Source organism: Molossus molossus, unplaced genomic scaffold (assembly GCF_014108415.1).
Source record: "Molossus molossus isolate mMolMol1 unplaced genomic scaffold, mMolMol1.p scaffold_m16_p_13, whole genome shotgun sequence".
Lineage (NCBI taxonomy): Eukaryota > Metazoa > Chordata > Mammalia > Chiroptera > Molossidae > Molossus > Molossus molossus.
Window position 1 is genome coordinate 67,370,282 of NW_023425348.1, and position 15,994 is coordinate 67,386,275.

Sequence of the window (15,994 nt, forward strand, 5' to 3'; positions counted from 1 at the left end):
TCCAATCTGCATGATCATGTGTGTTTGTGTGTATATGTCTTATAGTGTATGTACTGGAACAAAGGTGTCCTAGAAATCTCACTGTTGGAACATTAAAAGGTGAGTGCTAGGGATATTAAGGCGTAAAGAGAGCAAAGCGACACTCACAGTTCTTTTAGGCTAGGAAGGGCTTTGATAGCCTGAGGAAATTCCCCCAAGTTGTTATAATTCAAGTCCCTAGAAAAAAACGGAGAAAATAAGTAAGACTATTAAAGAGTGGTCATAATTTATAAGGCATTTTGATACAAATGTATTTTTTAAATATCACATCCTCTGGATGACAATCTTTCTTTACCAACCACATTGCCATTCAAAAACCTGTAGGAGTTTAACTGGATTTATACCTTTTTTTAGAGTGCTGACTGGAAAAAGAATCATAAATCTTTTAGGATGTTTTTAAGTCCATTTTAAAAGTTCAAAGAATTAGCAGAATCACGTATTACTGGTACACTGAAAAAACAAATCGTCCTTATGTCATTTCTCAGGAAATTCACCATAAAATAGAATTTATTAAATTATCCATTTATTAGTGACAACCGAGGTTTCCATCTGCGGTTTGGAGTGGCTTCCTGACATTCTGGCGTGAGCGCAGCTACCTCAGTCCTACCATCAGCAAGAGGCCACAAGATACGCGTGAAGGAGAAGAACCAGGACGAGCTCACGTAACTACTGTCCTCTAGTAGGTAACAATTGTTGAAAACGTTCCATTCACAGGGAGAAATAAATATCACAGTGAGGTGTACTAAAGAGTCTTCATTCTGAGTATGTTTAAATTTTAATTCTTTTAACCTAAAGAGCAAGATGGCATATGACTAGCATGGTGATTTCAGAATGAGAGTAAAACCAAGTCAAATGCCCAGCTCCTCAGAGACTTATTTAGTTTTCCTTTTCTACATGGAAAGAAAGGGGGTAAATAAAAACTTAACCAGGAAGCAGAGGTTCAATTTTAATATAACTGGAACAATACACATGGTCTAGTCTATATTCCGTCTCCAGTTACACTGGCATTTACATAGAAAAAAACTGAGTTTGGAGCTATCTTCTTCAAGACATACAACTTTCAAATATCCATTGGCGTTCACCATCCTATAGTTTGTTTAGACCGGAAAGTGGATTCCCAGAGTACTAAACGTCTTCTCATCAACTGAGAGTTAATGAGAAAATTCAGCTAAACAAAATATTACAAACCATAAGTATTCCGATCAGATGTTACTCGCCCATCTAACCGGGACGTACTCTGAATCATTTAGTGCGCCACAATGCAATTATAAATGCCCAAATGCAACTAATATGAAATAAAGCAACAAAAATCAAGCCCCTACGCTCCATGACACACAGCTGCCTGTCTTTTGCTCACAGTGTTGCAATAGACAGTTGAAACAGCCAGAACTCCCAAAACCTTTAACTAGTAGAAACAACAAAAGTGTCCTAAGCAAAATGGAAAACTTGATCATATTTAGCATATGAAAACAGAGATAATATTCGATCCCAGTGTTAACCATTAACCAGCCAGGCAACTGAGTTCAAGGAAAAAAACAAAAAAATGTTTTCCACACTTAATTTGATAAGGCTCAAAATTCCTATTATCTACCACACTCTTTAACAAGACCAAAATTTAGGAAAGGTAATACAGTCTGACAGACTGAGCTGCTTTTAGCAGGTACTTTTGTAAGAAATATCACATTCAAATGTTTGTGCCATTTTTAACCATAAATTAGATGAGAATTGCCGTTTTATTATATGGTTATTTGGAGGCAAGAATTTAGTCATGTAGTAAAAGTAAAGTAATAATGAGCTGAACTCAAGACCTTTACTTTTCCCTTTTCCTGCAATGAAATGCAAAACTGCACCCTCGACGTCACAATGTGATCATCCAAATATGAATAAACTTACAAAGTCTCCAGGTTATCTAGTCCATCAAAGCAGTGTTGGCCCAGGCTTTTAATTTTATTGTTATGAAGATGTCTGTGGAAAAAAGCATCAGAATGACTTTTACATTACCTAGTAGCAACTATTACAATATCTTGTAAGTCTAAGTTCGTATGGCTTAAAAAAAAATGGTATAGCGACAGACTGACAGCTGTTAGAGGGGAGGGGACTTGGTCTAGTCTACAGGGTGAAAATGGTGAAGGGATTAAAACAACAAAAAACCCACAGACAACATATGTTGATTACCAGAGGGAAAGGTAAAAGAGGGTAAAGGGGGGATAAATGGTGATGGAAGGAGACTTGACTTTGAGTGGTGAACACACAATATAATACACACATGATGTATTATAGAAGTGCCCACCTGAAACCTATAAGTTTATTAACAAATGTCACCCCCAAAAATTCAATAAAAAATTTCTTTGAAAAGGAAAAGATATAGTACAGCTAAACATTAAAACACTCAACTAACAGAAACAAGTAGCACTGGGTAGTTATCTCCATATACATACACCTCACAGACTCCGATTCGCCGGACACAATACGAATGAAAGGGAAACTATCTCTATCGGGGAAAAAGGTACACACATTCAAGATCCCTTGATATTCACCCCTATCAAAACAAAAGTTCTGATGAGCTTCAACTATATGAAGTGAAACCTGAATGAGTTCTCTTTCCGGGAAGTGGAGGAAATGACTTGGACCGAAGCAAGTGAGCTTGCATCAAGAATTGGGAACAGATTTTAAAAGAAATGCCGTTTTGTTATATCCGAGTTTTCAAACATTAAAAACCCACCAAAAAAATCATATACTCTTTGAATAGACAAGTTGGTAAAAACATAAATATCACTGCAACTCTTCTGTGAGCATCTCATAACACTTCTGCGTCTTTTAACCTTGAATACGTTGCCGATACACAAGTAAAAGCCATACAAGTGTTTGTTGAATGACCCAATTTCTTCTCATGATTACAAATGGCCACATACTTCAGAGAGATTCAATAGCTTTATCACATGCAATTATTTTTAATTATCCTATTTTGTATTTTAAAAAATCATCATGTTTAATTTTGTAAAAAAGGCAGCTCCCCAAAACCCATACTCTTCAAGAGCGTAATCAGTAAGATACTTTCAAAATAACTTGTCACAAGAAGCCTGTGTTTGCTCCCAAATTTACATAAATATGTGGTATTGAATGGGGTGGATACTTACAGAACCACCAGGCTTGACAGGTTGGTAAATGCAAAGTCAGGGATGCTTGAGATTTTGTTGAGAGCCAAGGTCAGTGCCTGCAGAGTTGGCAGATTGCTGAGGGGATGCACGGGCACCTCCGTCAGACTGTTGTCATCCAGCCACAGGTGTCGTAGCTGGGCAAGGCCCTCGAAGCTGTCCTCGGGGACAGAGGTAATGTGGTTGGCATCTAAACGCCTGACGGGAACAAAAACCATGATCAATAACGAATCCTAGTGGAATTAGGCAACCCAGGGCACACAACTCTGAGTCCAAAATAAAAAGGAGTTATGAAACAACTGAGCTGTGACATCCTGATTTCTTTAATTCTACTAGAAGTTGTCACGAAGTCTAACGACTTTTCCAAGATCAGTGTATAGAAGTCAGTTCTTTCTTTTCCTTGATAACAAAGACATGAATCTAAATCTATTTCCTTTAAGAATTTTCGGCTAAAAGTAACTTAAGAGCAGAAAGATTTAAAAAAAAAAAAAAAAATAGCCTCACAGGACTTAAGTGGGAATTTTATGTTTCAGAATATATCAAAAATACAGAAAAACAACAAGAAACTAAGATGAGCAAAGAAAGCTACTTTGCTTAAAATTTTACATCATAACTAATATTGGATATTAAATTTAATTGCTATTCTGACTTGGTACCAATGGGGGAAGAATAAGAAAATATTTCAAAAATCTTTTTTTTATAGCAACAAATAATTTCAATATTCTTTATTTTAATTAATTTTAGAAAGAGAAAGAGACAGAGAGAGAAAGAGAGAGAGACATCGACCTGTTGTTCCGCTTATTTATGCATTCATTAGTTGTTTTCCTTATATGCCCAGACCTGAGATCGAATCTACAACCTTGGCATATCGGGATGATGCTCTACCCAACTGAGCTACCTGACCAGGACCTCAATGGATTCTTTTTTTTTAATCCTCACCTGAGGACATTTTTTCATTTTTTTGTTCAGATAGAGTGGGAGGGGGGGAGAGAGAGAGAAAAAAACATCGACGTGAAAGGGACACATTGAGTGGCTGCCACCCGCATGACCCAACCAGGGCCGGGGACAAACTGCAACCAAGGTACATGCTGTTAGCAGGAACCGAACCTAGGTCTCTCTGGACCGCAGGCCAACACTCTAACTGTTGAGCCAAACTGGCCAGGGCCTCAATGGATTCTTAACAATCCTTATTACCACCAGCCAAGGTACATATATAGGTGTCATATACGAGCAAAGAAAACTTGTCCTCTTTCTTGCACTGACCATTTTTTCAAAAATTAGTTTGTCGTCCGGCTGGTGTGGCTCAGTGCTTGAACATCGCCATGCACCAAGAGGTCAGCAGTTCAAGTCCCAGTCAGGGCACATGCGCGGGTTGTGGGACCGATCCCCAGTGCGGGGCATGCAGGAGGCAGCCAATCGATGAAGTTTCTCTCTTTCCCCCTCTCCCTTCCTCACTCTCTAAAAATCAATAAAAAATAAATAAAAATTAAAAATTAGTTTGTCAAAATAAACAGTTATTAAGAAAAGGGCAAACTGTCCATAGATCAATATTACTGTGGCTTTAAAGCTTCTTTAATTTTTCCTTTTTTAAAAAAAAATTAAGAATGCCTTACTAATAGGATTACTCATACTTAATTAAGTCCCCATCTGAAAATCTGGGAAACTAAGTCCTAAGTGCTACTGTTGGCACACCTTGGTGCAACTGCTGAAATAATGGCTTTTCAGCACAAAGACAACCTGGTATCAATATGATTAGCGACAGTATGTGCCCAGCAAATCACAACTTTCTTCATGAATCCCTTGTTGATAAATCTTCACTCCTTAAAGTCATACCCGACAGGCTCGGAGCTCTTGGTGAAAACTCGGGGACAAACACAACAACAGAAAACTGGGGAAAAGTTGAAATGTCAGCGTCGTTTAAGAGGAATCGAGTGTGACAGCTTCCTAGTTCAGGAAATTCTGACAGTGGTTTTTGCCTCCTGTTTCCTTGTGCTGCTCTAGCTTTAGATCCTGCTCGAACTGTCCCTTTGCCCTCCAGGCAAGGACCGAGGGCTGCTCCCAGCTGCCCCAGCTCCAGGTGCAGTCTCCTTCCCAGAGGCAGTTAGATCAGCAGGAGTTCAAGACCTCGGTCCTGGGAAGGACCGGATGGAAGCTTTCTTTCGGATAAAGCCAAAGGAACTGAAAATGGGAGCGCTCAGGAAACTGGGCGGCTGCCTTCAGAATCCACTTAGAAACACATGTTTTCAGGCTTGTTCATTCCTTGGGCTTTCGAGAACCTGCCCTTGAGAAAGAGACAGGCATGCTTTATATAACAGACTGGCAAATCCTGGCTGAGGAACTGCTTAGAAGATTTGCTTTAATGAGTAGATAGAGTGTATTCAATATCACACACACACACACACATCGCAACCTCAAGGAACTTCCACTTAGGGAGAGAGAGACACTGAACATCTCCTCATATAGTTAACCATATAATGTAACTAAATAGTGCAATTAAATTCTACTTGCAGCTAATTTAATTATCTGCCATTCACACAACACATTTAAGCGGAGTATCTTTTGTTAGGCACAAAAGACCAAGCAGTGAAGCCTGCCCTGAGGAGACTGACATTCTCGCGGGGGTGACACACAATACGAACGTACGCAGTGATTACAGAGTGCTTCAAAAGCTCTGCGAAGTAAATGAACAGGATACTGAGATAAAGATTAATAGAGGTTCAGAAGGACGGGTTCGAAGAAAGGGCAAGAGGGTGTGAGAGCAAGTGGCAGGGGGAGCCCACAGGAAGGTAAAGGAACCCCCAGGGCAGATTCAGTAGCAGAAACAGCTGGGGGTGGCCCCAGCAGCGCCCACAAGGTCAGTGATTAGTGTGTGAGGAAGGGAGAGGAGGGGCCCCAGAGACAGCGATGGGCTACAAACAGGGACCAGCTTATGTGGACCCCCAGGGTCAGGTAAAGTGTTTGAATTGTATTGTAAGTACAAATTGAAGTCCTTCCCTAGTTTCTCAGTGTTACAGCCGTTTACAAGTTAAAATTGCTTATGTTCTCGTATTGATGATAACGTGCATTCACGTTCAACAAAATAATGTTCCCCCCACATACACAAAGAAATCCTCATTTAAATGTTCTGTTGAGATGTGGTAAAATACCCTGAAAAGAAACGTCAGTACCTTTTTAACCTACGCCCAGTATTATATACACTATTTACGCTCTGGTTGAATTCTGTGCCGTACGCTCTCAAAGAACCGGGATAGCCTTTACTTGAAGCAAGATAACCAGGTGAGTTTTGACTAAAAGAGTAATAAAACTATATTTTTGGCAAAATAATACTGCAACATCAAATACACAGACACAATTTCTTCTGTGCTAAAAATTTCCCCAAACTGTAAAAGTCACACATAAGTTGAGATCAAAATGAAGAACTCTGGGCCCTAGCTGTTGTGGGTCAGTGGTTAGAGCATCAGCCAGAGGACCAAAGGGTCAGTGGGATCGATTTCCAGTCAAGGGAGTGTACCTCGGTTGCATTCGATCCCCATCCCTGGTCAGGGCGTGTGCGGGAGGCAAGCGATCAATGTCTCTCTCTCACATAGATGTTTCTCTCGCTCTCCCTCAACCCTTTCCATTCTCTCAAAAAATCAATGGAAAAAAATACCCTCTGGTGAGGATTTTTTTAAAAAGGAAGAACTTTGGAAAATGAAAGGCATAAATAAGAAGTTAAATGAGAAAAAGGATTTGTGGTGACTCAAATGGTTAATCATACCTCAATTCACAGGTGGGTGTTGGAGGCACACCCATAAGTACAAAGAACTGCACTCACACTGAGATTAATGTTCCACAGAGAATTTGTCTTAGAGCTGTGGCTTGTACCAGTGACCTACATGATTAATATGTATCCTAACTAACAGACACACACAAAAAAATATTCTAATTGATTCATTCAGTAGATGCAGTAAATGGCATCAAGAATCTCCAAAGTACAAGATGACATGGGCTTGCTTAAGGTAGTCTACCATTTGAACTCCCTACAGTTATTATTTTATTTAAGTACACTTTAGTTGTTAAAAAGTTAACAGCATATTGACTGAATTTCCTTACTATTTATCTTTAAAATATGCGTCTATGCCCTGGTTTAAAGACCTTTTTACATCTTACTGAGGCTCACATACTTTTTTAATGTTGCCTTCAATGAAATTACAATACCAAATAAATTCTGTATGTGATAGATGTCTATGATATCAAACCCTATTCTTTATCATCAAAAGCTCTTTTCTCGCTCTACTTTTAACTTACCAATAATGTAAATATTATAGCATTGTATTTTATTACTAGGTTCTAGTATAAAATAGGAAATTCTGCTATTGTGGAAAACCTAGAAAACTTAGCCTTTGAAATCCTTTCACATTCAAAGTATGTGGGAATCTAACGTAAAAAAAATAATAATAATAATCTCGGGGGGCAAATTCTGACATGTCATTTTAATATCCTGCTCAGACCAATGCTGTGGCCGTTCTCCAGGCCTTGCAGAAGGCTGTTAACGCTCCCTTTTTAATTAATATCCACAGTTCACTTTCCGATGCTCTAGTCACCATCACATATTTGCATCAAACCACTCCTGTTCCATTGCAGTCCTTCGTGAACTTTGCTCCTGTTAAAGCACTTCTTCAAAACCACAAGGAAATCGTGGGTGTAATTCAGGTCTGAAGATCAGATTTTCAAACTGACTCAAGTGCTGATAAGACTGTTTTACACCGTGACAGAATTTCAATTGCAGTTAACTTGACCACTACACCCACTGTGCTAACAAACCCAAGAATGGGTCCCTCACACACGAAACAGGTCTGAAACACAGCTCCTTGTGTTTCTGATACATGTAAAAAACCCAGATGCCTTTTTAAAAAAATTTGTTTTGACTCCTCTCCTCACTCCCACCCTCCAGCACAATTATGAACATAATTTAAACGATCAACTCACTCAATGAGTGATGAGCACAGCATGCTTGTTTAAAACGTTATTTTAGAGGAAAAAACCAACGACTTCTGTGAAAAACACTTTAAAGCGTCTAAATTGCCCCAAAAATGTCATGTACACTTTGATGTATTTATTGACCACAAATTAGAAAGACTCTACTTGCATGTTTTCTTGATAACTTTTCTAAAGTTCTAGACTAGACAAAAATGATTGAATTATTTTGATCATTACGTTTTATGAAATAACAATTATGTATGTAGGTCTTACAGTAAAATAAATTCTGAAGAAGTAAAAGAAAATAAGGAAGTATTTAAAATGTCTAATGCCCCAGTCGGTGTGGCTCAGTGGTTGAGCGTCGACCCATGCACCAGGAAGTCAGGGTACATGCCCAGGTCGTGGGCCCAATCCCCAGTGGGGGATGGCCAATCGATGTTTCTATCTCTCTATCCCTTTCCTTTCCTCTCTCTCTCTGAAATCAATAAAGAAAAAAAAAAAAAAGGAAATGTCTAATGAACCCAGGTCTGAGGCGGGAAGATGGCTCCCTCTGTACATCCGTCCGCAGCTGGAAAGGGTGGAGAGGCTGCAGAGTCATGTCTCTGCAAAGGAGCTCATTCCCATCAATTCACTGAACATCTTCTCAGAACCGACTCAGTTAGCGACGGTGAAAAACAAATCCTTATACTCCATCACTTGGCATTCTGGTGAAATGAGCTCCTCAATATACACTGCTACCTTGAACTGCTATTTCGACATTACATGGCCAATACCCTAGATCCTCCCTTTTTATGACATTTAGTACTCTTTTTTAATCTATAACATTAGATACATTGTAAAGTTTAACTGTTACAGCATAAGATATGCTTTATTAGTACATATTTTTATTTCCACATTCACTTTCCATTAACCACTGGACTATCTAATCTAAAATCAAAAGGTAATCTATAATTTACAGTTTCCAGTGATGTGTTTTGGGTGCAGTTAAAAACGGTTTTATATTTGCAAGTGGATGGGAGGAGCAGCTCAGTCACTTTCACCCAAAGTCTTCTATAATTCATACGCTCTTCCTACAAAAGCTGCCATTTATAGTTATTTTAAAGGGCAATCAATTAAAAAAAAAATACAACTAAGGAGCAGATTAGTAAATAAATAAGTGTGATAACTGTTACAACTTTTTATTCAGAGTACATCCCAAAACTTCTGTGTATATGAGAATTACCTGGGCACAATTTTTGAAATATAGCTTCCTGGATCTTACCTTTAAAGAGAAAATATCATTACTTCTTGAATATGGCCCAGGGATCATTATTTTAGGGACATTTCCCCCTAGTGATTCTGTTGCAGATAGTTAAGCAGCCAGACTTTGAGAAACTATGCCCTAGTCCCATTGCATTCAGTATTAGGAACTGAACTAAAACAGTGTACGTTTGTATTCGTGATTCTAGTAGAATAACAAACTATGTTCCTTGTTTTGAAGAATACTTTTTCATTACTTTCAAAGACCTTCCTTTCACTCCGTTATGCAAATTAGGTAGACTAGTAATGAAAGAAAAAAACAAATAAAATATATCATCAACATTAATTATTTTTTTATACTTACCCGAGGACATTTTTTGATATTTTGTTCAGATAGAGTGGGAGGGAGAGAGAGAGAAACATCGACGTGAGAGAGACACATCGAGTGGCTGCCACCCGCACGACCCAACCAGGGCCGGGGCCAAACTGCAACCGAGGTACGTGCCCTTAGCGGGAACCGAACCCGGGTCTCTCTGGACTGCAGGCAGACTCTCTAACTACTGAGCCAAACCGGCCAGGGCTCATCAACATTAATTTTAAGAGATTCCGCAATGTTTACTGAGCTCTTACTACCTGTCAGATAATGTTCTAAGTCCTTTTCACGTGTTCAAGTACGCGGTAAGTAATGAGCAAACTACTGCATGGAGCACCTGGCCAGCATCACACAGCCGGTAAATAGCAGAGTGGGGATTCAAAACCAAACAGGATTCTAATAAATCTGAGCTTGCCTGGATTTCTTTCTGAAAGCGATGCAAATATTCTGACATAAATATGCAAAGGGCTTTTCTTAATCTAGGCAAGAGTCAAATGACAATAAACACAGGCTTCAGCTGAGTGCTTCTCACCCCTTTCAAGTGCCCCAAAGACATAGGAATTTGATTTGCAGGGTCGCCGTGATACCACGCTGCTACCTGACCCACCCACCAGAGGCAGAAGGGGGGTGTGCAGACCCAAACCATGGCAGCAATGACCCCCGTTCTCCAGGTTCATACCTACACTCATACATGTGGGAAAGAATGCAAGCAAAGAACAAAGGGAAATCCTATATGAAAAAGCTTGGAAATTTGTGGCTGAACATGGTAAAAACCAAGAGTTGAAATCTTGAACACCCCACATAAAACCAACCTTTCCTCAAGAAGACAGCCCTGGCCAGAATGCAGCACAGCCATTCAGTCACCACTCCCAGTGTGTGTTCAACGTCCACAGACAAGCAACTCCAGTCAGTTTGTTCTGACTGTCATCACCACCTTTGTGGCTGCTTCTTGACTCTCATGGCACGAGGCCCTGGAACTGCTGGACACACACAACTCTGGTTCCAAAGAGGTGATGACCACCTGCCACATACAAGCTCGTGGAGTGACACCTGGCAGTGTACACTTGGAGCTCTCTCCCACCCCTGAGCAAAGAGAGGGGATGAAAACTGAACCCCCTCCTTCGCCCTCACCCACTGACATTTCCGTAACAGCAGCTGGCCATCCCATTTCTACCCCAGACGAGAAGGTAAATCTCCCTCTTTCCCTAGAATCCCAGCTCTTCACAGCAGCCGGAGGGTCTGATGAATCAAGAATATGCAGAAAACCAACAAGGTACTTACAGAGACTGCAAAGCGCTCAGTCCTCGGATGGCTTCACTGGGTACTGTTTTCAACTGATTGTTTTGCAGGGTTCTGGAAGGAAATATTTGGTTAGTGAATAAGCAACTGTTACTATTTTTTTCTTAGAAGAATTCAGAGTCATTTCTTTCCAAAAGAAATATTTCCAGTGGCAGGAAAGGGGAGGGATCAAGGTGGAAAGACAAGAGAATTGCAAAAAAGCGAGAAACACTTGTAAAGCCAGGAATGAAACCCAAGTCATCCCCTAACACACACATGCTGGGTAATCTACATTTTTCAGGGGCTGTTTCACTCTCAGGAATTAAAGCACCTAATTAACCTCCATCACCCCAGTTAATGTTAACTGAGAGGTGTAACAAGTTAACTGGGAGGAATAACAGCAACCCCACCGGCATCCCCAAGGCCTTTTCAAATCGGAATAAAGCCGAGCCCAGAAGTGTGGACCTTAGGTAAAGCCAATGTTGCCAAACAGATAGGAGACCCTGAGCTGTTAGGGGGCAGCGGCCATGTCCTTAGTGAATGAAGGGCCAGGGCAGAAAGAGAGCTGTAATCATCTGAGAGTGAGAGCCTGGACCTTGAAGGCAAAGATCAGAATCAAAAATGAAGTCCTTATAGTTTCTGCCGACAGCCATTCACATTAATAAAATAACTACCTGCCAAGAGTCATAACCACAGAATGGGATGGTAAGGGCTCATCTAGCTCACTGGACCAGAAAGGTCTAGTGGCTTGCAGACAGTCACCCAGCCAGGTAGTGCCAGAAGTGGGGCTGGCAGCTCGGTCACCTGCTCTGCCCTACTCCAAACTCCTGACCACTGCCAGGAATTTAGGTCCTGATCCCTCACAAGCTACTAAGTCACAATCATCTCAATTCCCTTTATCTCTACAATGATTTTAACATTTGGAACGCCTGTAAGTCTTTTTTCCCTTGAGGGTCAGCCAATTCAACATTCTTATAGCTATAAATATGTAGAAACAAAACCCAAACAGTGAAGCTTAAATATGATTTTGATTCAGTGAATTAGCCACACACACACACACACATACACACACACACACACACACACACACACACACACACACATTCAACTATAATGCAGTAGAGGTCAGAAGACCTATTATTTAGATTTTAACTTTTGTTATCTAGACCTAAGTTTGCCTAAACCAACCTCTAGCCTCCCACACTAACCCACTGGCCACTCCTTAAATCTTTTAATCCTGAGCGAAAAGAAACCGTGCTTAACCTAGCTCCAAGCATGTTGACTATGCAGAAGGAAAATACAGAGCCAGCTTTGAAACTCTAAAATTGCATTACTTACAGAACTTTGAGTTCTTTCAACCCAGACAAGGCCTTTGGGTGGATAAAAGAGAGGTCGTTGCCAGCCAATCGTCTAGAAAAAGAAAAGTAGCAAGAAGGGGGGGAAAAATTGTAATTCAGACTCTTAAAATTCAGAACTCACAATAACCGAATCTGTGATTAAAGCTCTATGTTAAACATGTCTCAAGTCTATCTGACATTAAACATGGACTTAAACCCTTGCTCAAGCGAGCCCAAGATTCTTCCAATGAGGTAAATGTCTCTAGATTTTCTTTTAAACTCCCAATACAATCATTTAAGCAGGCACATTTTTATTCTGGTGAGGTCAAGCAAGCCAAAACACATTAAAGTAAATTAAGTTTGCTATTCATGGTCACTCTCTGCCGCTTGCGGTGTTTTCCAAGGGCCTGTAAATGCAGACCACTGGCCAGCAGGCAGGAGTGCTTCCTCGGATGGGAGCAGACCAGTCTGTCAAGGGCGAATGCCTCTGGGAGGGGCTGTTATCTCTCCATAACCCAGAGCAGCATATTCCGTGCAAAAGAGAGGCAAAAAGGAAAAGTCACTGCAAGTTAACTTGCACCAAAAAAATGGCCTATATATTTTTTTTGAAGAAGCGTTGTTCTAAAGAATTTTGAAATGACAAATGTAAGTGGGAGTAAGGGTGGAATAAAAAGAACAGAATGAGTGGGTCGTTTTGTAAAAAATCTGGGCACGCCGTTCCCCCTGATCTCTACTTTCCCACTTTCCCAGGCACACGGAAAAGGGAGAAGTCGAAGAGAGGACTTCAACAAGCAGCAGCAGGAAATGGGACTGCAACTCATACGAGTAACTTATACACAGGTGAACTGAAGGAGCTTTACAAGTATTGGCTGAAAATGATACTCGTATGTCCATAGGATTAAACTCCGCACTCCCAGTTCCTTGGTTCTGTCAGAGGTCTTCTCCCAAACAAGGAGACTTTGTATCTATAATTTCTTGTTTTAATTGTTCAGTCCTCCCTCGTGTCTTGGGATCACATAATCACCAAATCATGTTAACTCCTCCTTTAAAGGGTCTATTTCCATCATTCTTTCTCTTTTCTCTGAAGCATCCTGCACCCCTGAGCCTTATTCTTTGATTCATTCATTCACCAAAAAGTTTCTCTCATTAACAAACGTAAGTGCCTACTAAGCGCCAGGCACACAACATTCTCTTCTTAAATGGCAGGTGTCCCCCTACTTCTAAGTGGTACCTCTTACACACCTTGATTTTAGGAAGGCTCATAAATGCGATGTCACTGAAGACTGAAAACTCTCCTTTTTTAGATGCATTTATTTTTTTCTTGAAGTTTTTGTCCCAGTGAAAATGCAAACAGCCTTGGAAAGGATAACACTTGATCCTTACTGTTAACAGAAGCGGGTGGAGAAGTGAACACTAAAACAATCAGAGGATTTGGAAACCACGAGCGAGTGTGTCATTGATTCAATACCAAGGATAACAATACTGGATTTTCAGGCAACACCACAGTTGTAAGTCAGGATTTAACTAACACACAGTGGCCAAGGCATGAAACAACGGGGCCCTTGGACAGAGGACTGGATGAAGAAGACGTGGTACAGGTGTACAGTGGAACACTACTCAGCTGCAACAAAAGAAGAAACACTGCCTTCGGGGCAACATGGACGGACTTTGAGAAAATACCATGCGAACAGAAATCAGTCAGTCCAGGAAAAGCTAAAACCACATGATTTCACCCCTCTGTAGGAAATAAAACTGAAACTCATGGACACAAACAACAGTATGGTGTAGCCTAGGAAAGGAGTGGGGGTTAGCAAAGGGTTAACGGGGCCAAATATATGGTGATGAAGGACACTTGACTTTGGTGGTAGACCCACTATGCAATATACAGGTCAGGTATTGTAGAACTGTACACTTGAAACTTATATAATCTTATTAACCAATGTCACCCCATTAAATTAAATTTTTAAAAAGACAGGAGTTAACACAGCTTTAACACATGCCCCTAAGTGAAATTCTTCCTAAATAACCCTCTCTCCAGGCACTTGGCTTCTCACAAGGCGCCCCAGCACCTACGCTCTACACTGCCTGCCTTGTGAAGTCCCTACAATCGGGGCTCACGCCTTGGACCTCTTAGAGGTCACCCGATGGAAAATGAGAGATTGCAGATGGTTTGAAGACCTCTTCAGTGCTTCCATTTAAAATGTTTCTCCTCGGCAAATCCTCTTGATTCTAGGCCAGCCAGTTTCACCACTACGTCTTTAAATGCTTCACCTCGCAACCTCATCTTCACCCGTAAACACCCAACCTTCCTGCTCAGTGTCCATCCTTATGAGCACGCCAGACGTATGAATTCTCAGAACTCGATGGAAGCTGGTCATAGCACCTTCTATTTGTTGTTCCCTGAACGGCAGGCTTGTAGGCCAAGTACTAACACTTCCAAGAACAGGGCATGCATCTCACCCTTCTGTTACCCCCACCAACATGCCAATGCAATACTCAAAAACTGCTTTCTCTGAATTGTCTTTCTCGAAAATGCTTGCCATTCCAATGCTACCCACCCCGTCTACACCTCTGTGCAGGCTTCGTGCACACCCCTTGAAGGGCTTTCTCCTCCCACCCCCATGCTCGCGAATTCAATTCCACTGATAATGCTCACAGCTGTAATGCAGTATTTAAAGGATCACACCTTTAAAAGATCAAATTGGACCCTAAGGACCATAAGGGGCAGCAGATTTCTTCCCTCCAGGGCTGCAAGTAATCCGGGTCTCTGAGGGCTCCTTCACTTATCTGAAAGACCGACCTTCAGCGTCAAGTTGACCACAAAACAAACACTATCAACAGACTGAGGCTGTTACAGGATTCTTCTTCTTCTGTCTCTAATACTAGCGTTTAATGTCCCCATATCTATGGACTTTCCTTGAGGAGTTCAGTCTGTTGTACTGGAGCACATGAAAAAGTGTTTTATCATTTAACCAAGTGGCAAAATCCAGAGAACCTGATCGCCTTTACCTGTCAACAGAGGAGTGTTTAACCACATGAGCCAAACTATTTGCTTCCTTTCCCCAAATCTCTGCTCCTTTAGGAGCCATGGGAAAACTAAAGCAAGCTAACTTCAAAAAGCACCCTCTCCTTCTGCACTATTTATCGTTCATGGAAATGACCAAATGAGCTCTCTGCGTGTGGCTGGTCCTGAAATGCAAGCCCGCTATCTGGAGAAATCAACACTGTTAGGATGCGGTGGGTGGCGATCATGCCGAGGAGGGGGCACGCTGCCCCACACAGCCTCTGATTACTTCTTCCTTCCTGGAGTAAACATATCATGTGGAGCCTTCTGGAATGCCTCTGCCCACATTTTACTGAGCTGCTGTTAATGAATAATAAACACGGCAGCTTCGTGGGGGCTCTGCAGCTTCAGCAGCTGCACCCTCCAGAGCCTCTTTGCTTACTTTATGGGCCAGTAATCCTTAGGGCCGACCCTGGGGATGCTTCATTTTCAAAATCTCAGATCCAGGAAGAGCAAAGTGAGTAAATAACAGGGTTGGGGACAAAGTCCCGAAATCTCTGGAAGGAAACACCTACTCTGTCACGAGCCCACAGCCGTCCCAGGCGCTGTG

At 41.2% G+C, this 15,994-nt stretch overlaps 1 protein-coding gene across 1 annotated transcript in view; it reads right to left on the reverse strand.

Annotated features, from left to right (window-relative positions):
- Positions 1 to 15,994, reverse strand: part of LGR4 (leucine rich repeat containing G protein-coupled receptor 4) — a 96,496-nt gene that overhangs the window by 14,063 nt on the left and 66,439 nt on the right. The window contains exons 3-7 of the mRNA XM_036259518.1: positions 12,382 to 12,453; positions 11,047 to 11,118; positions 3,177 to 3,392; positions 1,933 to 2,004; positions 148 to 216 (exon numbers count right to left, since the gene is read on the reverse strand). Of these exons, the coding sequence (XP_036115411.1) occupies positions 148 to 216; positions 1,933 to 2,004; positions 3,177 to 3,392; positions 11,047 to 11,118; positions 12,382 to 12,453 (501 nt within the window). The remainder of the gene's footprint in view (positions 1 to 147; positions 217 to 1,932; positions 2,005 to 3,176; positions 3,393 to 11,046; positions 11,119 to 12,381; positions 12,454 to 15,994) is intronic.